This window comes from Triturus cristatus, chromosome 10, assembly GCF_964204655.1.
Source record: "Triturus cristatus chromosome 10, aTriCri1.1, whole genome shotgun sequence".
Taxonomy (NCBI): domain Eukaryota; kingdom Metazoa; phylum Chordata; class Amphibia; order Caudata; family Salamandridae; genus Triturus; species Triturus cristatus.
In genome coordinates this window covers 329388222-329412429 of record NC_140593.1, presented here as the reverse complement: position 1 = coordinate 329412429, position 24208 = coordinate 329388222, and the positions used below count along the sequence as shown (strand labels likewise).

At 47.0% G+C, this 24208-nt stretch overlaps 1 protein-coding gene across 1 annotated transcript in view; it reads right to left on the bottom strand.

The window, feature by feature from the left end:
- Positions 1–24208, bottom strand: part of KLHL7 (kelch like family member 7) — a 428793-nt gene that overhangs the window by 55147 nt on the left and 349438 nt on the right. The window contains exon 10 of the mRNA XM_085631525.1: positions 21708–21805. Within this exon, the coding sequence (XP_085487651.1) occupies positions 21708–21805 (98 nt within the window). The remainder of the gene's footprint in view (positions 1–21707; positions 21806–24208) is intronic.

Genomic DNA, 24208 nt, shown 5'->3' with positions numbered 1-24208 from the left:
AGAATTCCACAATGACACCACACTCCCAAATGATGTGCAGGAAAGTACCCACCATACCACACCCCCTCCTGCACAGGCCGTCCTCCGAGAACCCCATGTGGACCAGCCTTGGCCCCGTCACATACACTCGGTGCAGTATTTTAAGCTGCACCAGCCTCAGACGCGACGGGATCGCAACCTCCTTAGGAGAAGAAACAGCTGACTGCCAATCCTCATCATCTAACTCGAGGCCATCCCTAGTCCACTGGTCCCTCAGCCCCAGAAGCATGTCCGTCCGGACGTTTATCAGTTTCTTATATATGAGCGAGATCGTGCTCTCGGGCATATGGCCATCAAGGACCCGGTCCTCCAAAGGAGAGGACTCAGGCACCTTCTCACCCTCCACGAGGACTGATCGGAGGGCGTGGCGCATCTGAATATACCTGAAATACTCGGAGGGCCCCAGCTCATACTCAGTCTGCAACTCCTCAAAGGACTTCACCTTCCCCTTATGCAGCACATCACCCACCCTGGAGATGCCAATCAGGTCCCACTTATCAAAGCCTTTTGAATGCCAAAGCCTTCCCAATCTCTCCGATTCAAACAACGGGGTAGCGAGGGTGAGCCTATCCTTCCAGCCCAGCGAGTCAGTTGCCATCTTCCACACCCGCACTGCCACACCGGTGGGCCCCGTGAGGGACGAGTCTAGGGACCGCGAGTACAACGCCCTGTAGTAGTTACCACCACGCAGCAACCACCTGTCCATGGCATACCCAGGGCTGAGGGCAGGGCCATAAAGCCCATGATTGATCGCGCTCAGCTGTGTGGCCCAATAGTACCGTCGGATGTCTGGGAGCGCAATGCCCCCGTCGTACCATGGAAGCGTCAGCTTTGCAATAGCAATTCGCGGCCGCCCATCCCACAGCAACATCCGTTGGAGGCCTTCGACCTCCCGAAAGTATTTGGCCGGCACCCAATCCAAGGTATTCTGTAAGGCGTAGAGGAAGCGGGGAAGAGACATCATTTTGAACAGGGCCGCACGCCCAACGAGGGAGAGCGGCAGCCTCCGCCAACCTTCAACATCGCGCCTCAGGCGTGCCAGGGGGGGGGAGCAGATTCTTCTCATAGCACACAGCAGAGTCCATGGAGATAAAGATCCCCAAATACACGAAACCCTGCTGGGCGATCTGTATCGAACATGTTCTAGGGATCGGTGGAACCTCGCCACTAAGAACATACAAGTACGATTTGCTCCAATTGATGACGAGACCCGAGTTCCTACCAAAAGATGTGAGTACGTCACAGACCACTATAAGTGACTTCTTAGGTGAGGCAAGATACAACAGGATATCATCGGCATAGAGCGAAATACGGTCCTCGTGTTCAGGCGACCACCGAAGGCCCCGTATATCCGGGTGCCAACGTATCCACGCAGCCAGCGGCTCAAGGGCGAGGGCGAACAACAGAGGCGACAGGGGGCAACCCTGCCGAGTACCCCTCCCAAGCTGAAACGGAGTCGACGCCCGACCATTCACCACAACACTACCTAGCGGCCCCTCGTACAGCAACCTCACCCAGCTCACAAAACCGCGGCCAAAGCCGAACTTGGCCAGCACGGCCCACAAGTATGCCCACTCCACCGTGTCAAAGGCCATCGTGGCATCAAGAGACGCCACAATAGCCGGTTCACGCAGCGTGCCCGCCCTGGCGATTACGCCATGAAGACGCCCAAGATTCAACGCTGTGTTTCGGTGCGGGATGAAGCCGGATTGATCCGGGTGGACCAAGTCGCCAAGTACCATAATCAAACGGGTCGCCAGGAGTTTAGCCAGAATTTTCGGCTCCGCGTTAAGAAGTGAAATAGGCCGATATGAGGCGCACTTATCGCGGGGTTTACCCTCTTTGTGTATGACCACAATCGACGCCAGTCGCTGATCCAACGGGAGGGCCCCACCCCCCCGCGCCTCCAAAACCATGGCGCGCAGGTGAGGGGCGACCCTATCCGGGAACAGCTTGTACAGGTCGATCGGCAAGCCGTTCGGTCCCGAGGCCTTACCCGAGTTTAACGCGCGGATAGCCCCCGCCACCTCGTCGACCGTTATGTCACCATCTAGATCGTCCCTATCTATAGCAGAGAGGCAGGGCAACTCGATATCACGGAGGAGGTCACACGAGTCCTCGGGCGGCCTATCCGACGCAGAGGCATAAACCTTACAGAAATAGTCCGAGAAACCCTTTACAATCCCCTCAGGTTCCACAATCGCCTCTCCCCTCTCTCCCGTCAACTCTGGCACCACTCTATTGACCCGTTCTTTTTTGTCCAGCCACGCCAGGAGTTTCCCTGCCTTATCACCAACATCATACAGTCGGCCCTGCTGTTCCCTACTGAGGGTCTTAGCGGCGTTCGTCACCAGGTCTTTATACTCTGTAACCTCCTCCTCCATCGCTCCCTCCAGAGCCGCGATCTCCTCCTCCACCTGCAGAATCTCACCATCTCTACGCCTCTTGGCAGCCACTACTAGGGAGAGGGCTTCCCCCCGAAGCACGGTCTTAAAAGCTTCCCACAGCGACACTGCCGAGTCCACGGTTCCCTGATTGTCCTTGAAAAAAATTTCTACCTTCTTTACCAGGGCGCTGCGCATCTTGGGGTCTCGGAAATACCAAGGGTTGATAGGGGCCACCCTTCCTCCTCCCTCCCGACCTAGATCCAGCCGGATCCACACTGGCGAGTGGTCAGATATACCGCGCGCCATGTGCCTCGCCTCGGATACCAACGAGGCATGCGCGGCCAGAGTGAGCAGGTAATCAATCCTGGAAAGGCTACCATGTGCCCCGGAGTGGAACGTGTATTGGCTCTGTGTGGGGTGCCGGAGCCGCCAGCAGTCTATCAGACCAAGCGTGTCTAGGAAGTCTGGAAGCCATTTCTGAGCCCCCCCTGTGTCTCTGGGCGGGTATCTATCCAGCAGGCCGGAGCCAACAGCGTTGAAATCCCCTCCCACCACAAGCATTCCCCCCGGGAGATCCAGCAGGGCCCTACCCAGATCTGCAAACGTGGAGGCCTGCAGGGCCGGCGGGACATAAACCGAAACTAAAACCAAAGTCCGTCCTTCCCACCGCCCCGCCACCGCCACAAACCTCCCCCTATCATCAACAATGGTGGAGTCCACCTCAAATGGCAACGAAGCTCTAACTAGGATGCCCACACCCCTGGACCCAGATGAGAATCCTGAATGTGCAATGAATTTATACCCCTTCCTATTAAGGGCATAGCACGTATTACCTATAAGATGCGTCTCCTGCAGCAGTGCAACATCCGGCATTGAACGTTTCAGAAATTGCAAAACAATCCCCCGCTTAATGCGATCCCCCAAACCATTAACATTCCAGCTTATAACACTTAAGCCCCTACCCCCCATCCTCAAACGGAAAGAGGCCCACCCCACACCCGAGGAGCCACCATGGAACAGCCCTGGAAATAAGCATCATGCCTTGCAGAAATAAACCCCCCAACAACAAACCCAAAATCCCTGAAACTCCCCCCACCCTGCACCCCTGCTGCAGCTTACAAAGCCCCCCCAACTTGCAGTGTGCCTGTCGCCCTACAAAACCAAAAGTCTACAAAAAGTACCCTAAGGGAGGAAAAGAGCAACCCTCGTCCTCCCGCAACCCTCCACAGTTACTGCACTCTATGCAAGTCTTCAAGTATAGTCAAATCAAGTCAGACCGGCTCCGAGATGTCAGCCCTGCCCATCCCGGCCACTGTCTCCATCCTCGGCTGTGTCATCCCCCGTCCATGGCCGGGGCAAAGCGTCCAGCCATTCGTCGGCCATAACAGGAGAGTCAAAAAAGAATGTCCGATCGTCGTGCACCACCCGCAGTCTGGCCGGGAAGAGCATGGCATACTTCAGGTCTCTTTCCCGGAGCCGCCGCTTCACCCCCAGGAAGCCCTGTCTCTGCCTCTGCACCTGCTGGGTGAAGTCCGGATAGAAATTCACCGGCGCGTTCTGGAAGGGGACCGGGCCCGTCACCCTCGATGCTTGCAGAATAGCGTCCCGATCTCGAAAATGAAAGAGCCGGGCAACGATCGGCCTCGGCGGGGCACCCGCCTTGGGCCTCCCGCCCGGCACTCTATGGGCCCTTTCCACCGCAAAGAACTTCCCAAGGCCCTTAGGCTTCAGATGATTAAGGACCAAGTCCTCAACAAGCAGGTCAACCGAAGCCTCATCCGAGGACTCCGGGACCCCGATGACGCGCACATTGTTGCGCCTGGCCCGGCTCTCAAAGTCCTCCAGCCGGCGGGCGACGAGATCACTCTCGGTCCTCAGCTTACGAACCTCGGTCTGCAGTTCCGTAACATCATCAGTGAGGCCCGTGGTCTTGAGGTCCAAGTTCTTAACCCGTTCATTCGTTTTGCCCAAGTCCGCACGGATCAGGTTGACATCCACCAAAATGGCATCCACCTTATGCGCCAGGGCCTCAAACTGTCTCCCAATCGAAGTCTGCATCCCTTCGAGCGCGCCCATGACATCCTGCAGGGAGAGCTCCGGGGCCACAGGCGAGTCCTCCTTCTGGGCATCCGGCACCTGGCTCGATCCACTCGGTGATCCCTTCTGCAGAGCATATCGGTCCATGCTGTTGACTTGGGTATAGGTTCCCCGCCTGGTAGACTTAGGCTTCAGCCGATCCCCTTCTGCTTTGCCCGACATGGTTGACTCCAAGCAGGTCGGTTCAGTTAAGACGGGTCCCTCTCAAGGAGAGGAATAAGGAGTGATCAGTTCTGCCGTGGACCGCCAGAGTAGCCCCTGGGGTAATAAAGCCACCCAGAGCTCTCCAGTAGCAGGGCTGACAAAGGGAGCGAAATCGAAAGTGAAAGAGCGGGGACCTCCGTCCGACAGTTCACACCTCGCCTGGCCGTTGTTGTTCAACTAGGAGTCGGGCATCCAGCCAACTCTAGCCCCTGGCTTCCCCGGGAGATAGGCCGCAATCTTCCGCCAGGCGTAAGTCCGGTTCCCGGTGGGCGATCCGACCGCGGGTAGCATCAATCGCCTCCCTGACCAATCATCTACACGATGCCATGCATGCGGACAGGATTAGAGACAGGATAGTCGACGGAGGGCGCGAGGGTCTCGGGAGCTCTGAGCTCACGCGGCCATCTTGGTCAAGCGCTAGGCTCCTCCCCCCCTTGACCTGCTTTTAATTACATTTTGGCAGTCCACACGGCACCCCTTACACTGACCTGCTCCCTGCTGACGAGAGGCAACTACCTCGAAACACGTGTCCAGGGATGGCTAACGCAACACATACTGTTCTTTTTACATTTCGTGGCATAGGCGTACCCGCCGTCGCCACTACATTTCCCACAGTCCTTTGGGGCAACTTGCTGGTGTGACGAGCGGTGTGCGACCTACTCTTCCGCATTCCGAAACAGTGCCTTGACAAAGCATAGCATTTACTATCTTGGTCTAAAGTGGGAGTTAAGAAGATTTTCTCTCCCTGAAGATATTTTATGGTTACGGGTCATTGAAGTGGTTTGAAGTTATCAGTGCTGTAAGAATGCTGTGAATGTCGCTTTCATTGAAGGTTTTGAATGCCTTCGAAGAAGCGTTTTTAGGGAGATCAGGGGGCTCAGCTATCCGTGAAGGAGGGAGGCAGGTATAACCAGAAGGAGCTCCCTTGCTGTCCGCAGATCATTTTCGATTATTTCTGTTTTTCACAGGAAGGAGGCAAAATCCTTGCAGTTTGGGAGCATATTGGACCTAATTATAGAAGGATTTGGTTGAATATTCGATTGTTGTTTGACAAGTCAAAAAGTGTTTTAGGTCAGTTTCTGGCTAGATCTAGTTGGGATCTAAAGAAATTTGCTTTTGAACTTATGATGCCTATTTCATAGGTGTTCCCTACTGATCTTAAGCGTTTGCAGTGGTTTGATGGACGGAGAAAATCTCCATGCTCGTTCAGCTAGTCTCAGATTGCGTCTTTTTGCATTTTAGGCTGTCACTAGACCAAGGTTCAGAGTCTTTGGTGGACATTCTTTTTGGTTGTAAGGGCGCAAGTCTAGGATGTTCATAATGGAAGTACAGTGGTGGTCTGTAAAGTTGTGGACATCTATCATGTACACCTGAGGGAGCAGGATATTGTTACTAAGGGAAGTCAGATCATTTAGATGTATGTTCCGCAAGCTCCTTTTCCATTGTTTAGGTTTCTTTAGTTGAGCCTTTTTTAAACTCACAGCCTCTGTGATGAGTGAGGTGATGCGGGGCTGATCTGTCCAGTTGCAAGGGATGATATATTCGAGTTGGATATTGTTCATCTTTGCAATGATTAGATCCAAGGTCTCACCCTTGTGTGTAGGGCTGTCACAAATGCGGCTCAGATCGGGGTAGATTAGAATGGTTTTAAAGATGTTCACTGCAGGGTCCTTCAGGCCATTCCAGTGTAGGCTGAAGTCTCCATGGAATATCTGGGTATCTTGATATACAGCATTGGTTGTGATGACTTTCATGATTTGTTAAATGAATAGTAGGTTGTCTTCTGGTGGATGGTAGTTTGCGTGAACTTTGCAAATGGGTCTGTTACTTGCATTATCAATGCATTAGTATTTGCAAGCAAATAGAGCAACGGTTTGTGAATGTACAGAGGCATCATTTAGCCATGTTTCTGTCAGGATAGCAAGGTCGATCTCATGTGTAAGGATGAGGTCTGAGATATCTGACGCGTGTCTCACAGCCGATCTGCAGTTGAGGAGCATGCATCTGAGATGATTAATGGTGTCAGCTGAGGGAGTCCGTGTGATGGTAATACGCTGAAGATTGTCTTTTTTTACGGCTATGGTGCTGTGTCTATGTTCTCTGTGTGGATTCGCAGGAAAAGTATAGATTCGGACCAGGGTGTCCAGGTCAGTAGCGCTGAATTATAAGTAAGAAGGAAGTTGTGAATGCCACTCTCAGCTAGTCGATAGTTCAGTCTAACGGGCCTAGAGGGGGCGTTAGGGGAGGGTATGGTTCACCATCTCACGTGAGGAGAGAAAATGAGGTGGGAAGGCAGCCTAGAGTCCAAATTAGCAGACTGGGCGTAGGTATGACTATAGTTCATCAGAGACCTGTTGAGCCACTGATTGATCACCAACTCTGTAGTGTTGTTTGTGAGTCTTTTTTCACCCTTGAGTAGTAGAATGTTCAGTGAAATCAAGTCTAGTCTAGATTCCAGAGATGCATGGAAACAAGTGGTCAGTGTGGGGCAGGTGATGATAGGGGGCCTCGGTTGTGGTGTAGGAATTCTGCTGGTCTTAGAGAACCAGCGGGGGTAGGTCTGGGTGAGGATGGAGTTTGGTGGAAGAGGGGGAGGCGAGGAGATCAAGACCTGTCTGAGGGTCATATGAGACAAGTTAGGGAATTCAGACTTTGAGAGTGTTCATGACAACGACTGGGTCCTTGCGGAAGTCGTGGTAGTGCAAGCGGGACCCACAAGAATGTATTCGGACGACAAGGGTAACATCGTGGGGAATTTGTTAGTTCTAGGACTGTGTAACTCTGTGCTCTCTGTTCTAGAGGCGTGGTGTGCATGTGGTCTGGTTTGGCGATTCAAAGGGGGGGGGGTTGGACCTTGCAGAAGGTGTCTTATATTTGGTATTGAAGGAGGGGGTCAATGCCGGAGCAGAGGCAGGAGATGGGTAGGGAGCTGGGTGTGGCGAGGGCAAGTGAGGGCATTACCAGAGGTTCCTGTGAGATGCCAGAGGAGCTAGTACCGTCTTGGGAGGGGGAGGCATCTTTATTGGTCATAGAGTTCTTGAAATTCCATCCAATATTTCTAGGCTGCTATTTGAAGTTTGGATGAGGATCATACCATTGCGTCTGGTCTGCAGAAGAGAGAGAGAGTTACAGAGAGTCTTAGAACGTGTGGAGTTTCCCTGGAGGTAGTGTTCAAAAGCATGGAGTTTAGGACTTTCCTCCACTGCGCTCGTCTTTTTGTGCAGAAATAAGGTCACTGAATATAGCTCCTGTATTTGTACAGAAGTATGGGTCAGAGATAGGAGTCTCTGGTTGAGATTTGAGGAGTCTGTGTTTTAAACTCTTAAGATGGCAAATTAAGTTTCAGGAGTCACCAAATGAATATTTAGTTCTGCTACATCCCTTGCCAGCATATCATAGAATGTTGTGATGTCATCCACCAGTTATATTAAGGATGGTGAACTGAGCAGTGACATGGGTTATGATGTTTATCTGTCGTTGACTGTGCCATCATTAGTATTCCTTCGGGGTAGGGGTGATTGAACCAGGGTCCTCTTTCTAACAACTGGTTGCAGAATGATTCTCCTGATATGTGGACTGATCATGGAGATTGTGATAGAAGAAGAGGGAGAAGTGGAACAGCCATCAAGACGTCTGATGGCAGAAAAGGCAGAGTAAGTAGTAGTGTTGAGTGCCTCCAATAGACTTCACATATTTTAATTGTTAATTTGGCAAAACCGTGAACCTCACAGGATGAGTGTGCACCGTGTGTTTAGGGGTGATAATCATCACTTGTGTTTCTCAACCCACCGGTTAATCCCACGCTTTTGAGAAATTGCACAACACTGTTTTGATATTAAATGCCATTGATAATCTGTGTGAAAAGACTGAGTGGTGAGATACTAAATGGTGCGAGGATGAGTGATGTAACAATTAGTACACATATATTTGTGTGAGCCTAGATGTCGGAGCTGATGAGACTCTGAATGGTGCTTATGCTTCAACATAGAGACAGAAGCTGTATATATCCTTGAAGGCAAGTAGGTTCAGCTTGCTCCTGTCCCTGACACAGAGACATTCCATGTTGATCAATAATGGTGAAAATGTCCCTCCTGACTAGATTACATTGTGGTCCCTGTTTCATTAACTATGTAAAAACTCTTGTATATGGAGCTCTTTGCTCAGGTCAAAGTGGGTGGAGCCACGTCAGCTTCCTTTCTGGTTAAGCGTGCAACGCGTCAGGATTTCCTGGGATGGCCCCATCTGATCTTTAGTTTAGAGTATGAGACGAGGGAACATGCGTCCCGATGATCAGGACATTGCTGAAAGGGTGATAGCAGAATGTGTCACCTCCTGCTCAAGCTCAATGAGGGGTTGAGCTACTCGCTCTCATGTCACATGTACAGCTATGAAGAGCAGTGTGCAGTGTTCACAATTGTAGATTGTCTCTGAGCATGCCTCTATGCAACTATGTTGGTATGGATCCCCATGGGATGCTATGCCATTGCTGTGCCGCCATGCCGCCAACACCGATAGTCGCAGCCTCCACCCTAGCCGGTAGTGTAGTGGGCCGTCAGGAGCAAGAAATGGAAGCAGGTGCCAGGAGGCACCCATTTGCAGGAGACGCGAAGCAGGCCCCAAACTATCAGGTGGACTCAACTGAGGTAAGCAGGAGGTCCGCTATTTAACCCACAGTGTGGGGAGAATGCACCCCGGCCCATTCACGGTTGTGAGGGAGCGAGGAGAAGCAGATGCCGGTCTCATCCAGCCGCTGCTGATACCAGCGTTTAATGCAGGGGAGCAAGGTGAGTGAAGGAGCTTTTGAGGAGGTTAATATAAATCAAGGAGAAAGCGAGGAAGTTATGGCGAACGTCCCTATCCCCAGTTCAAATGTATGCGAAACAATGTGGACGAACCCACTGAGAAAAGGGTCAGGACTCACTGTTATAATGAACAGTGCCAGAGAACCATTAGGTTTTGTTAAAACACCCCTCACACACCAACCTGGTTGGTGTCATACTTCATCATTAGGGTCCCAACCGGGTGGCTGAATACCCCCCGGGTGTGCTACGACGCCTGATTACCACGGAGTGTGTATTTTGTGTGAAGTGGCGTAGTGAAGATTTAAAAGTATCTCTGGGAATCCTTGCCGAATGTGTTTATTAGTGGCAGCCCAGGATACAGCTTAAATAAAATAGCGCAACTATTGGAGTGAATTTACTCTTAGTTGTCTAAAATAAGGTCTACATGTTTCAGCCCTAGATAGGAAATGAATGGGCTATCGTCAGGACTGGGTGAAGAGTGTGTGAGTGGCAAAAATCGTGCCACGTGAAAGGTGAATGTCCAACACACTCGCTAAGGTGTGTTGTAGTGCTCAGTGGTATCTGTATACTTACGGACCTGTTGCGGGGATTCTGCTCATGCACAGAACTATGCGCAGGAAATCAGGACCTCAGTGAATTGTGGTGTACCAAAAAACTCACCTTAGTACCCAGAACCCCTATCAGACTAGCATCAGTGTCTCATTCGTTCTCCGTACTACAGCAAAGCTACCAATGATTAGACAACGCAGAACAAGCGACTTAGGTTACTCTCAGGAATGGTGGGAATCAAGAACACCTTTTCGTTGTTATTCTCATATCAGTCCACAACGTGAGTAATCAGAGACACGGAAAAGTTTACAATGTTTATTTTTGAATAAGTGCTCTAAGATGCAGTATTTTGGCTAACATAAGCAAACAAATGATTAGAAATAAAACCATCAGCATTGTTATAATTCCATAAAACACAAAGGAAGAAATCATATTATAATGATAGTGGAAACAGGTCCTATAAAACCTTGTGTACCACCCTCCCCTGGCTATAAGCTAGTTTTATAATAATAATAGAAGGTCTCTAGGTTTGGAAAGGTTTTCTCCAAGAGTGCCAGCATCATGCATGTAATGCAATATTAAAGGCACCCGAGTTTCAGATATTTGCAGCTGTGTGCTTGTTGTGTCTAGGGCGTGGGCCGATCAACCTGAATTCAACAGCATACATTGTTATTTGACCTTGACGGTTTCTGCACACAGTGTTCAGACTAAGGTCGCGGTGCAAGTCTAGGGATGTGAAAAACAGACCATTCTCATGTGAAGAAAAAGCAAGCAAGCAGTTTTTACTTATAATAACAGCTTCCTGTAGTGTCGTGTGCAAAAGCAGCAAAGTGGCAAGATGGCGTTAACATCTAAAACGCTTATGCTAACATAGCAATGTGTGCAGGCAAAATCCTGTCTTCACTACAGACCCACTGTAAAAAACCTGTTGAAATAAGAAGGTAAGACAAGACACAAAGAGAAAATGCAACATAAAATGCAATCTTTAGCGTATTTCTTAGTGCCTTAGTGCTAGTCTCAGATGATTAGGCACAACACTGAGTCAATCCATAGTCTGAGCCGAGTGGGAGACGTATACTATTAATACACGAGGTGCACATATATATCTCAACAGTTATATAGGATGTGACTATAACGTAGTATGCTAATAAACCTTAACGCTGTGTCTATTTTTCCGTTACATAATAGACTGACATGCGGCATGCTGGTGAAGTGTTATGAGTACCCCTGAGTGCAGAGGTACTGCGGTGCCTGGTGATAGGCAGGATAGTGATCGTCAGTGCCAGCGTTTGGCTAAGGCATATGCGGACACTATGTCAGGTATATTAGATATATTATAATAGATTGCAAACAGCATGATGAAAACAGTTACACTGAATTAAAGTGTTAGGCAGGAATTCAGCATATCGCAAAGTTAGAATGCCGGCAGGGAGGGGGGGGGGGGACGCCTGCAGGAAGGAGGGACGGAAAGCCTTACTTCGTCAAGACGTGAAACCTGCTGAAACCTAGTTTGGTCTCCCGTGATCCTGGCTGCTAGCGTTTTGCTGCTAGCATCCGGTATAAATGGTCTTTGATGAGGCGTCTGCATACGTATGCGTGGCACCTACGGAGGGGAGAACTAGACCCGAGGCTGGGGGCTGAGCGGCGCATGCGTGAGCGCCATCTCACGTATGAGAAAAAAACGTCGTCATGAACAAAAACTTGGGCCCCTTGTCACAAAAAGCGAAGGCGCATGCGTGGGCGCCATCACAAGAAAATGGGAAGGGGAACACTAGCGAGGATTTGCAATTAAGGATGCATTATTGGGGATGGCTAAGTATCCACATGTGATTAGGTGTATAATGTCCCGTAAATCAAGTGATTAAAAATGCACATTTAGGAAAATATAATAAAGAGGCTGATTGGTAGGCCACATGATTAGATAACAAAGAAGTACTTGCCGATGTGTGCTAAAGTACTGTATTGTCTGTGCAGAAGGGCCATAGGCACACCCGTACTTATGGAGCAAAACCCACTTAATGGTAAAGAGGTACAGAGGAGGGCCTACTTAACATGTATCTCAGAATCGTGAGATCAAAGTTGCCAGATATTGCAGAAAGGCTCTAAAAATGGGTGTGCAAGATGAAACTCAACTGAGGCTAAATCCAGTTGAAGGGTAACTACAAATATTGGGCCTCTCAGAATGATTTTCTCAGGGAGTTCCACGGGATGTTATCGTTAAGGCCCATCAGATGGGTGGACAGGCGATAAATCCAACGTTGTTCCTTTTCCAGGAGACAGCTCAGTATGTTGGGAATCTTTGGGTCAAGTGTTTCTATCACGACGCACCGCATATTGTTGGTGGTGTGGCCTGCCTCAAGGAAGTGGTTGGTTAACCGCGTGGTGTTTTTCTTGCATCGGATGGTGCTGCGGTGCTCACATATGCAGGTTTTCATTTTGCGACTAGTTATGTTGATGTAAGCGAGACCGCATGGGCAAACAATGCGGTAAATGTCATTTGCTGTTTTACAGGTTGTGTGCTGTTAGATGTGCCATGTCTTGCCTTGTTCTAATTGTAGGCTTTTCGTGGTTTCCGTGATGTGAGAGACACTGCAATTCCCACAGGGGAAGTGACCTACAATGCTGGGGAGACCCCAGGCATTGTGAACTGTGTTAGTAGGTTTTGAAGTGTCTTTAATGGATCTGGCCCTCCTGTATGAAAGTAATGGTTTTACCCACTTATGTTTGCCAATGTGCAGTATTTTCCAGTTTTTCTTGATGATGTGGCAAACTTTGTTCAAGACAGAGTTGAAGGTGACCACGCAGGTGAGGGGAATGGGCATGTCTGTGCGTTATGTTTCTTCTAGGAGCCCTTCCCGGTTCTGGTTGCGTGCGCGTTTGCTAGCCTTATCAGTAAGTCTTTTGGGGTAGCCTCGGTGCTGCAATTTGGCGCTCATGACTTTGGCCTGGTCCTTGAAGTCTTGGACTTCGCTGCAATTTCTTTTGCTTTTGAGGAGGCCCAGTGGGATCAGACTGTGGCTGCCTAAGTCCCGATCGCAGCTACAGCTGTCGCAAGGCTTCTAAAGCGCCACTCAGTAATGGCATGTACCCGTCTCAGTTCTAGCAGGCCTCGAGCCTTGAGCCCAGCAGTTGGGAGCAATCTAGGACTCTGGAGCATCCCGCCGCCATGACTGGTATGCAGCAAGATGCGGGCAGGTTGGCCACGCGGCCCGGTGAGGCTCGAAAGCCTCGGCCTGAGGATCACCCGTGGATCAGATCGCTGCTGGGCCTCTGCGGCCCGTGCTTTGCTGCACTGAGCCAGCTGCCTCCGCTGCTTTCCTCAGAAGCTTTGCCTCGACGGTCGAAACGGCGCAACCAGTCCACTTTTTAGGCACCTTGGTCATACCGGGCAATTAGACGAGGAAGATTCCCAGCAATAAAGGGCAGCTGGCGCCAGAGCTTCATAGCTAAGCAGCCATCTTAGTTGCTAGCATGGCCGCATCCCTGAGACACAGATTTTAAAACTAGCTTGTGTACCGAATGTTAAGAACATGCCTTGCCCTCAGTTCCCAGTCTACACCTATTGGAAGGATGGGGTGCAAGTGGGAAGGGTGTAAAAGTGTTTGCCCAAGGTTTTTTGGTTAAAGATCTCTGGTACCTACACCCTAAAAATGAAGGGGTATGACCAAGAGATTTCAACCTTCTTGAGTAATGTAGCCATCATCTAAGCATTCCAACAGTACTCTCATGCTGTTCAAGTCAACACAGAGAGTAACGCAGTATTCACTACTACAGGCTTCATGTCTTGGAAGCAGCTTTCTCTATTGCAAATGTGTGTACCCAGAGAAGTACCCTCCTTAAGGAGTGTTGGATTACGAGAGTGTAAGATAATCTACCCTCTCGCCAGTATTTACATACATACCCAACCTGGATTCTGTGCTCAGTACTGCAACCCTCCAACCCAGGCATAAAAGTTACCTTTGTGAGACAAAATTATAGACCAATATTGGCGCTTAGTGACAGGGGAAAGTTTCTAATGAGTCTTTAGCCACTGTGGCACTGTATAGGTCAGCTGTCAAGTACTGTGCTCCATACTTAATTCTTCTTTTCTAGACCATGAAAATGAGTTTAAGCTGAAACAAAATCGATTTGAGGAAGGTATGACGGTAAAAAGTGAAAGCTGCTTGTAAAATAGGGGAGACAAATGCAAAAAAACAATTGATGGACAGAATGCAGTACAATGTCATACATTCACCCTAGTATTGAGATCTGCGCCTAAATTTATTGTTTGTTTTGCTCCCAATGCCAGTCCAGTTTGACCCCAGCCGTATGCAAATCAGTCTTGACCCTGCTCCCTATGGGAACAGTCCAGCCCGAACAAACAGGCCACATTCACATTCAGAAAGTAGTGTCTGCTTTTCCACGTGGCTGTGAGGCAATAATTTCATAGAGCATCTCAGCCACAGAGTATAGCTTTCGTCACCATGCTTCCTGTGGAGTGCACCCTAACTCTGCTTTGAAGTGGGAGCTTAGATTTACTGTGCCAAAAATGTAATGCAGGTTGGCAGCCAAATCCCAATTCATTGCTTAGACAATGGACTACCCATGCCTGGGTGGGCAAAGGAAACAAATAACTAATCCAAAGTACAAACGGCTAGTCTTGTCCAAGCAGAATCTGGTACATTGGTGGATATCTAGTGAAAGAAAAAACAACAATAATGTTGATGGATTGGGAAAGAAGGAACAAAGAAGGAGTGGTTCCCTTTAGGGGTAAAGTTGATGGGACCTTGGACATGAACTTAGGGTTAGTGTACAAGATAACCTTGTCCTTTGTAAAACGGAGGTATGACTCTTTAATGGTGAATATTTGCAGCTCACCAATTCTCCTTCCTAAATTGAGAGCAAGCAGCAGTGCAGTCTGCGCCATCAACTGACTAAGCACTGTATCAAACTCAGATGTCACAGGAGGGCATCTCACAGGAAGGGAAGACATAAAAAACACTCTTCATCAATTATTTGATGACTCATAAGGAAAATAATAATAATACATTGTGAGTACTTCTAAATCTGTAGGTTGAAGTAAAATCTGTAGGTTGAAGTCAAGTGAACGACTGATGATTGAGACCTTTCTGGGCCAGGTACTGTAAACACGATAGTACTTTATAGGGTTGTATCGATATGGGATTAGTCCTTTGTCCTTGCACAAAAAAGAAAGGCGCTTCCAATAAGTGTTTTATGTGTTTGTAGAACAAGTGCTCATACTTGCACCAATATCCAAGATGTCTAGATGACCAAACTCAAAGTGGTCAGGAACCAAGCAGTTGAGTAACTTCAGGTTGTGGTAGAGAACCTGTCAGTTGTGCCTAGGGAGGAGTATGGGATGGTCTTGAATTGTTCTGGTGGGGGACATCATGATAGTCATATCAGGTCACTGTACTAGAATTGGTGTGGCTATGGTGGGGCAATCATGATCAGAGTATAGTGGTCTACTTTGGTCTTCCTAAGCACTTTCAGAATGAGGGGAAATGGTGGAATCTCACTGAGAAGACTTTGTCCTTGGAACCCAGTTGCAAGTACCTTCTCTTCTAGTACCGCCAATACTTGTTCTGCATGGTGGCACACAAGTCTTGAGTTAATGACCCCAATCATGGACGACATACTCCAGCAGGTCCTAGTGGAGTTCCCACTCATGGCAGTCTCACAGAGTGCAAATGAGTGCCTCTGCCTGGTCATTCCGAAATCCTTTAAATATTCTGTAGTACATGCTCCACCTCACTTGCTGAGTCCCAGCCCCAGAATTTGCACACCCTGTGAGAACGAACGAGGCCTTGAGCCTCGCTGTTTGGCGATGTAGTAACTCGAGGTTGTGCTCTCTGTCCTGATCACAACTCTATCTCAGCAGGAATGCTTGTAGGCCTAACTTGATGGCTTACAGCTCCAATATGTTAGATGTTTCCTCTGCTGATCAAACACCTCTCAAACAATTCCTGCATGTGCGATCTCCATACTTCGATCAATACCTCCATTATCATAATCTTTCTATCTGTGGTGGGCTGGAACATAAGACTTTCATTGAGATTGTTTAGTATTTCGTTGTATCGGCCTCATCCAGAATCTACAGAAGAGTACTAAACTTACAAATTATAACATTTAGCCAGGCAACGATTTATGCTGGTCTTAATTGGGATTGTCTCATTAGAACAGAAGGTCTTCGCCAGTACTCGACGTATTGAAAATCACTTTGTTGAGGGAGACACTTTTCCAATCTGTGTGTTCTGAATAGCTCCTAGAAACTGAAGTCTTGTCATAACACAGATGGACGATTTTTGTACATTCAGTGTTAGATCCTACAAATGGAAAAGACGGATACAAGTGGTTGTGCAAATTCGGGCCTCTTCCTCAAATGAAGCCTTGATGAGCCAGTCGTCTAAGTATGGGTACACCAGGTGCCCTCATCTGAGTAAGAAGGTGGCAACAGGGGCCAGACACTTCCTGAATATCCAGGGAGCTGACATTAGTTTGGAGCTATGGTGAATTTGTAGCCTGCCACGCCATGGAGATTCAGAGATATTGCTTGTGATTCAGGTGTACTGGGACATGGAAGTAACCGTACTGAAGATCTGTACTGAAGATTGTTATATCCTTATGTTCCTTCTATGCTATGTTTCCTCTCTGTTGTTATGGGCTTGGTGTATGTTGCATAATAGGTGATAAGAATGCTAGCTTCATGGAAGCTCTAGTGGAGTCAGTTGCTGCTGTGGGGCTGTTGAAGGGAGATGCCCTGTGAGGCTCCTTGTGCGGTTTTCCTGCATTCAAGAATAAACCTACAATTCAACCTCTGCTGCTGTGTGGACCATTTTCTTTAAAATGTAACAAAGATCCAAGGAGGTAAGGAATTCCCCTTATTGAAACACTTTAAGGTCTTCCTGTAGGGTCACCATCTGAAAGGATTTCAATTCTCGAAGGTCTAGATTTGGTCTCCACTACCTTTATCTTTCTGACCAGCAAGAAACTGCAATAGAAATCTGGGATTTAAGCACCGTCTGGATCACTCATTTCAGAAGGCGGACAAGAATTTCTTGCTTCACTTCTTGCAAGTGCAGATGATGCTTCTTTTTAGTGTGGATTAAGGACAGGATTCTCTGGAATTCCACAGTGTGCCCGGATTGCACAACCTGGAGTACTAAATGACCTGTGGTAATCTGTTTGTATTGCAAGACTCCACGAGAGGACATGAACAATGCATTGCAAACAGGAATTGTCCCTCAAAAGGCTTGTCCGGATTGTAGCCTACACTTCAGGATAAAAAGAGGTGGACCTGAGCCAATCATGTGTTCTCAGTACTGCCAAGCCTGTAAGCTGATGGCAACCAGCATTTGGGACATCCATTGGTGCATCTACAATGGAAGCTGATGCACTTCTTTCAAAATGGCCTTAGTCTCTTCTCTCCTGTCCTCAGAGTTTAAGTATATAAGGAGGTAAAATTTTGTACAACATTTGGAGGTCATGGTGGCCTTGGATGGTTTAGCTACTTTGATGTATGTTGCCCCCATGGAACTGAGTTTGAGCCCTAAGCGGTCAATTTGTTTTTGATTTCTATCTGGAGAAATGGAAGCCAGATTAATAGGATTATTTGACCACCTCTGAGCAGCTGCTGCAATAATGGAATCCTGCCTAGGATGACTAGCTAAAACATACATGTGCAGACAAAGGTTTATTTCTTCTTGAGGAGTGTGCCAACTGCTTGAGCCAAGGCCGGTTTTACAAGAGTTTTAGCCTTTTTACCCTCTATGTGATCCAGGATAGAAATGGATCTGGTGTTTTTTTTGGCCTGTTCCTTGAAATCATACAACTCCCACTGCATGTCCACTGAGGATACTGGAAGGCCAATCACTTGGCCGCTTGTTCTAGGAAAGGAAAAATCTGGGCGATGACTTCAGGTGAAAAGTCTGGTTTAAGAGGGGTCTTGTCACCCTCCTTGAATAGAATTAGTTCCCTTCATTCTTACTTGTCTTGATGATTGCTAGCCCCCTTCTGAGCGTCTTCCTTGATGCCACCTTCTTCATTATCAAGGTATGGTCCATGAATGCTATCAGGAGAGTAGACATCTTCCATATACCTAGGCGTTGTGGGTAAAGAATATGGTGTTGGGGTGGCGTGGGAGGACATGGAAGAGCTGGTGGCATAGAAACCTTTGATTGAGGTTGCATTAGAGGTTCTATTGGTGAATGTGGCCAAAGTGGTGGTGTTTCTAATGAAGGACCAAGTGGAAGACAGAGATGCTGCAGCTGGCGAATCAGTCTTTGCAAAGTCTTTATCATCTGCTACCACATAGACATTAAGGCAACCGGATGGAGATGCTTCTTTCACTGAATCATCTTGAAGATGAGAGGGCATACCCCTTGGAAGGGGGAATGTTCTTCTCCAGAAGATAGATGACGAACCTCCTTTTCCTGTCCTTACGAGTTTTGGAGGGATATGTCTTATAATTGTCACAGCTTAATGACGCAACGTGCGTTAGAACTCTCAGCAATGGTGGCTTCTAGAGGGAGTAGAGAGCGAAGGACTTTCACCTCTCTGGCTGAAGTTTGGGTTGTTTCAAATTATGTTGATTTGCTCCTAAACAAATACTGTTGTTGGGTCTGTGGCCATTTTAACACTGCTTACTTCTATTTGAAGCTACCGGGGATTCCCATCTTGCCGAACAGGAATAATTAAAACATGTGAAACCATTAAAGATCCAATGCTGGAAAACTAACCACTGTTAGCAAAAGATTATATTCAAATGATCAAAACCACAGGACTAACTGTTCATTTAGGAAATTAAACATGAGGCAAGCCTATTATGTCAACAGGAAGAAACTCTGTTGGAATGGAGCAAGATCCCCTGCGTGGCTATGGCGTGTGTCCCGTGCCCAGAGGTCGTCACAGCAAGCTGTAGATTTTTGAGCACCCCACCCCCAACTCAGCTAACACAATGAGCAATGGAGGCATGTCTATAACATGGATTAAGTCTGACTGTATTCCATAATGCACAATTTTTAAACTAATCCACTATGTATTACAATGGGCATACCTCACAGGCTGTAGACTCCATACCCATTAACTTACCACTGCACATACATAACCTAAATGCCACCTGGAGGAGGCAAGAAAGCTGCATATGGTGTGGGGGTGCCTTCCTGTGACTGGGTACTGGTCCCAGGTTTACCTGAAAGATATTACTGATTGTAGCATTGATGTTTTGCCTAGGGCTTGCATACTAGGGCTTTCCAGCGTTAAGCCCAAAAAGAAACTGACATCCTACTTCATAGACTTGGCTCTGGTGCAGATCAAGCGCCGCATAACCCTTTGGTAGAAGGCGCTGACTGCACCGCAGGTAGACAGATGGCAGGCCAAAGGGTGAGTGCTTCTTCGAGACGTTAGGAAGGGAGGGGAATATTGGCCGTTGCTATAGCCTGGAAGAAAGTAGTAGAGGCCATAAGAGAGACTATGGACATTGAAAATAACGCCTCATGCGCATGAAGGTGCAAACCCTCAGCCCCGGCTGGTACCGAGGCATGAACTTCAGATGACAGTGGGTTAAGTCCACCCTATTCTAACTAGGGGACTGATTGAGAACTTAAAATATTAACTAACACTAGGTGGCCAAAAAAGGCACTGGACGAACCCCGCTGGGCAACCCGTGCCTCTCTTTCACCATTATTTTATCATGTGACACAAGACACTGTGGGGATATGAGATCTGGAAGGGAGGGGGGCAGATGGTATTCTTGCAAATTGTTTAACTGTTGCTAGATTTTAATCACGACATGTAACTACTGGAATGCATTGCTGTATTGTGGTAACCTAGGCTGATTGATTAAGTGCTATCGGCTTACAAGCTCGGTGCCATTCTATCAAATTCAATAAAGTATGTAAAAATAAATAAATAAATAAGCGTCGACCTTGCGCAACAGTTTACACTGTCCCACAGTTTATCGCAGTTACAAAATTACCAACAGTGTATCGCTTACAATACCTTCTCATAATTATGTTAAGTAATTTTGTTGTGTGTTGGTAATGAAGTACCGTTCTTTTACGAGCTAAGTACTGGATGGACCAGGGTTTATTTTTTTACTATCAGATATTTACAGAGCTCGGAGTCTCTAGTCACACAACACCTCCCTAAGTAAGGCATGGATGTCCTGAGGTTCACGTATTAAAGGGGTGTTACTTGGCGCTCAGTTTTAGGCTCCATAGTAATATTAATCTCTAGGACACCAGCGGTAACAGGCTTTGATGGTCATACTTTGAGCCTAGTTATCCCTGACTGCCCTCGGAGTTCTGAAAATGTTTACCACAAACAGAAGTGAATATCATTCCTAAAACAAATTGTTAAGACCCAATTGCATCCAACTAGAATTTTACAAACAAGATTCAGAAACGCTTATTACAAAATTAACAGAGCTGTTCAATGAAGAGAGAGAAAGGGGAAAGCATTGATTATGATAACAATGATAAAGATGAAGGTGGAAAAAAAAACAGAAGGTGCGAATGTCTTGGGAAAAAACATGAGAAAAAAACTGACCAAAACACATACAACAAGGTAACAGATAAAGTGAAACAATGTAAGAATGGACAAGAGGAGAATCCAATTGCTTTCAGAGGAAGGGTAATACGTTTCAGAACAGGAAGGGAAACAAAAGCAGAAAGGACTGTTGCATGCAAGGCTGAGGTGTACTGTCAAGTATGTGGTATTCCAGTACGAGCATAGGCATAGAAGTGTGAGCAGGTATTCAGGCGTGATGTAAACTGAAGAGCTGAATTTAGGAAAGTATTAAAAGGCTAGCAAGGAGTTTCACTGGAAGAGCAGACATTGATATCCATTTGCTGGAAAATCAAGTGGTTCTGCAGATCAGAATAAAGTTTTTTGGGTGAAACTCTGCCAGTCAAAAATGGAGTAGCATTCAGTGCGGTGCAGAGTTCTGTTGATCTTACTGCTTCAACACCACAGGGGGAGAGTGTGGACTATGAGAATATTTATTTGAACAGCACTTGCTACACATTTTGTTGGCATTTCATACCACAATAAATAATTGCTGCTAGTTTTGCTTTACTCTAAAGTATACCTTTTGTCAATCTTAAAAGGTTGATAAACCGAATCGTCTTTGTTGAAACAAATCTGTTTGCCCAAAGATAACAGCAGAAGTGCACACATCAGTGACCAGTCTGGTCAATGCATTGGTGTAGTTAATTGGGAGTTTTCTAAATAACAAGGCATGTTGCAGGACAAGAATGGAGTGCACAGGAAGAGAAATGGGTTACCATTAGTCTCATAACAATAACATACTGCTAGAGTCAGAGGGAACCAAGGATTGTCAAACGTCTAAAAATAACAAAACAGTGCACAGTTTCACAGTCTGGCAGCACCTAATGCGCGTCAGTCCCCAGAGAGACAATATTATGTTTCCCCACAGTGCTAGCTATACGAAAAAGTCAACAGCTATTCAAATGACAGAAATCTTCAGCCACTGAATTAAATTGTGTGGGCCTTAAGGCAGATAGAAGACTAAATTAAATGTTTAGTTTATTTTCATGGAAGCATGTAGATGGCTAAACTGAATAGCAAAATAATGGGAGTGACATTAGAGGAACAGAAAAATACAAACCTAGACTATTCTGTCCACCAACAGCAAATATTTTGTCTTTTACGAACACCAACCCATGGTTCTTTCTTGCATCATTCATCATGCTCAGTTCAGTCCATCTGGAATAAAAGAAAAAAGAGCCTGTAATGGGTAGTAATCTTAATTGGCTTCAGACTACAAAACTACTTTAGATTCTAATCAAGCACTACTAGCTAGTAAAGACACTGGAAGAGTGGGCAGACTTACGGTGATTATAATACGTTCAAGGGAAAGAAGGACCAAGCAGCAGATATGGAAGACAGATTCTCACTGGATACATATGCACACCGCCCATATTTAGGAACAAGAGGCGCTCAGGAATGACATTTTATTTCACCAGTTTCTTTTTATATTCAGAGGAATAGCAGTTGCAGTGCGGAGTAAGGTATGACAGACTTTTGCACTCAAACCCCTCAGAAACAAAGGTATATGCAGGGACTGAAATAAAGATGCAAGGGGCAAAAACTGAAAGTGAGGACAAGGAGACACCTGTCATGGCCAAAGAGCAAATGATCCCCTGAAGGTGAGATTCTTGCAACGTAATAGTGAAAAAAAAGAGAGCTCCTTCTAAAAATAGTCTAAATTCAGCATTAATCACATTGTTCAAACCCCCTAAAAATATCTCGCTCATCCATAGAAAGTATAAAAACATGCAAACTGTATTCTATTAGTATTTATACATAACTTTCCATACCCCTTGCGAGGAGGCCTAAAGAACTTTCTGGGTGGTCCAACTATAAGGGCAGGAAGCCCGCCGATAAGTATCAGGTCCTTAGATGATTGTAAAGGAAATTTGTATTTTGTCCTTAGTGAGACATGGTAGATGTTGTGTATTGCGTTTGCAACAGAGTGGTGGAAGCAACAATGCGCCCACAACTGCTGCACTTAAGTATTGAGGGCAGAGGAGAGCGTGAGAATAGTTGCTGTTTTACATGCAGGTACTACTAACTTTACTGTAAACAGTATTAAATGTAGAACTTGAAGTTGATATGTGTCAGTTGGATACACTAGGGTATATGGAGATCACTCTAGCATCAGCAGTCTCCTTGGCTACAACAGGTTCCTGTTACCTTACCAATTCCCCCCTGTACTGCAAATCATTCGTCTTCGACTTCATAGCTTCTCCTCCACACAGCTGAACCATATAGGTCACGAGGTTGAGGGTATGACCTTTACCTAGGTTCACAGCTTGTTGTTAGGGTATTTTGTACTCAGCGGCTATTCCTCTCACTCACCCACTTAGCATCCACTGCTACTCACAAAGCCCTTAGAAAAGTGTTACTTACCCTAAAACCATCTGTTCGTAGTGTCTAGTGCTGCATATTCACATGCACTGCATATTCCCATAGTTTAGTGTCCATCTAGTGTTAAAAGTGTATATTTGCAAGTTATTTTACTTAGATGTTGCTTTTGAGACACAAGGTCTGTTGTGATTCCACCCTTAGCCCATAATACACCAAGACTAACACTCCAACTCAGATTGTTTTTTGGTCAGCGGGGCAGTAGTGTAAGCGGAGGTCAGGGTCTGAGACAAAACAGCAGGTTCTGAGTATTGTGGAACATACCAATAGCGAAGACCTCTTTGAGCATTGCTTGCGTTCAGGGAGGAGGGTGACTGCATTTGAACCCCACTGCACTACATACAACAAACAGATGGCTACAGAGGAAGTAATATTTTTCATTCATAGCACAAGTGGCTGTAGGTACACGTGATCTACATAGAGCAGAAAGCAATTTCTCCCCTAAGTGGTGGCTAGTGAGCGAATGATGCAGATGTTTGAAACAACATTCTCAGCACTGTTTGTTCCACTAATGGCTGCTGGTGGGCTTTAATGTCCACACAGTAATGTTTAGTGAATGTGTGTTGAATTGGCCAGGTAGTAGCCTTACAAATTTTAGCTATTGGAATGTTTTCTAAAAAAGCCATTGTGCCTCCTTATTTGCATGTGAATTGAACCCTGGGTGAGGGCAAGTATTGTGTGCTGGGCCTTAGCATAGCAAGTCTGAATGCACTTAACAATCTCATCTGGCAATGCCTGCCATGGAGGAGGCACAGATGTCTTAGCTGCTTCTCCGGCCTGATGCTTACCGGACGTAGAAGAGTCCAACGCAAATCCGATATTGGGTTTCAAAATTATTTTGCCTTCTGTAACCAGTTCCTGACCCCTTTTCCAATGGGCTTCAGGTAGCTGTCTGGTTATTTTCTCCAACTCTTCCTAGAGATGGTGGTTTTACCTGAAGTGTAGTCAGAGCGAAATGGTAACTCTCCCTAGTGTGGCCCCCTCCACAGCCACATGATTGCCAGCTGCATCAATTGTATTACTCTCTTATCTGAGGAGCAGCATTCTATGTGACCAGGCTGAGGCTCTTTTGCTGTAGTAGGAACTACTTGTGAGTCAGGAAGGCCCTGGCCTGTGATGTACACCAACTTGGTGAGGCTGTTTTACACTCCTTTTCAACCAGAGGTTACAACGTTAGCCTTG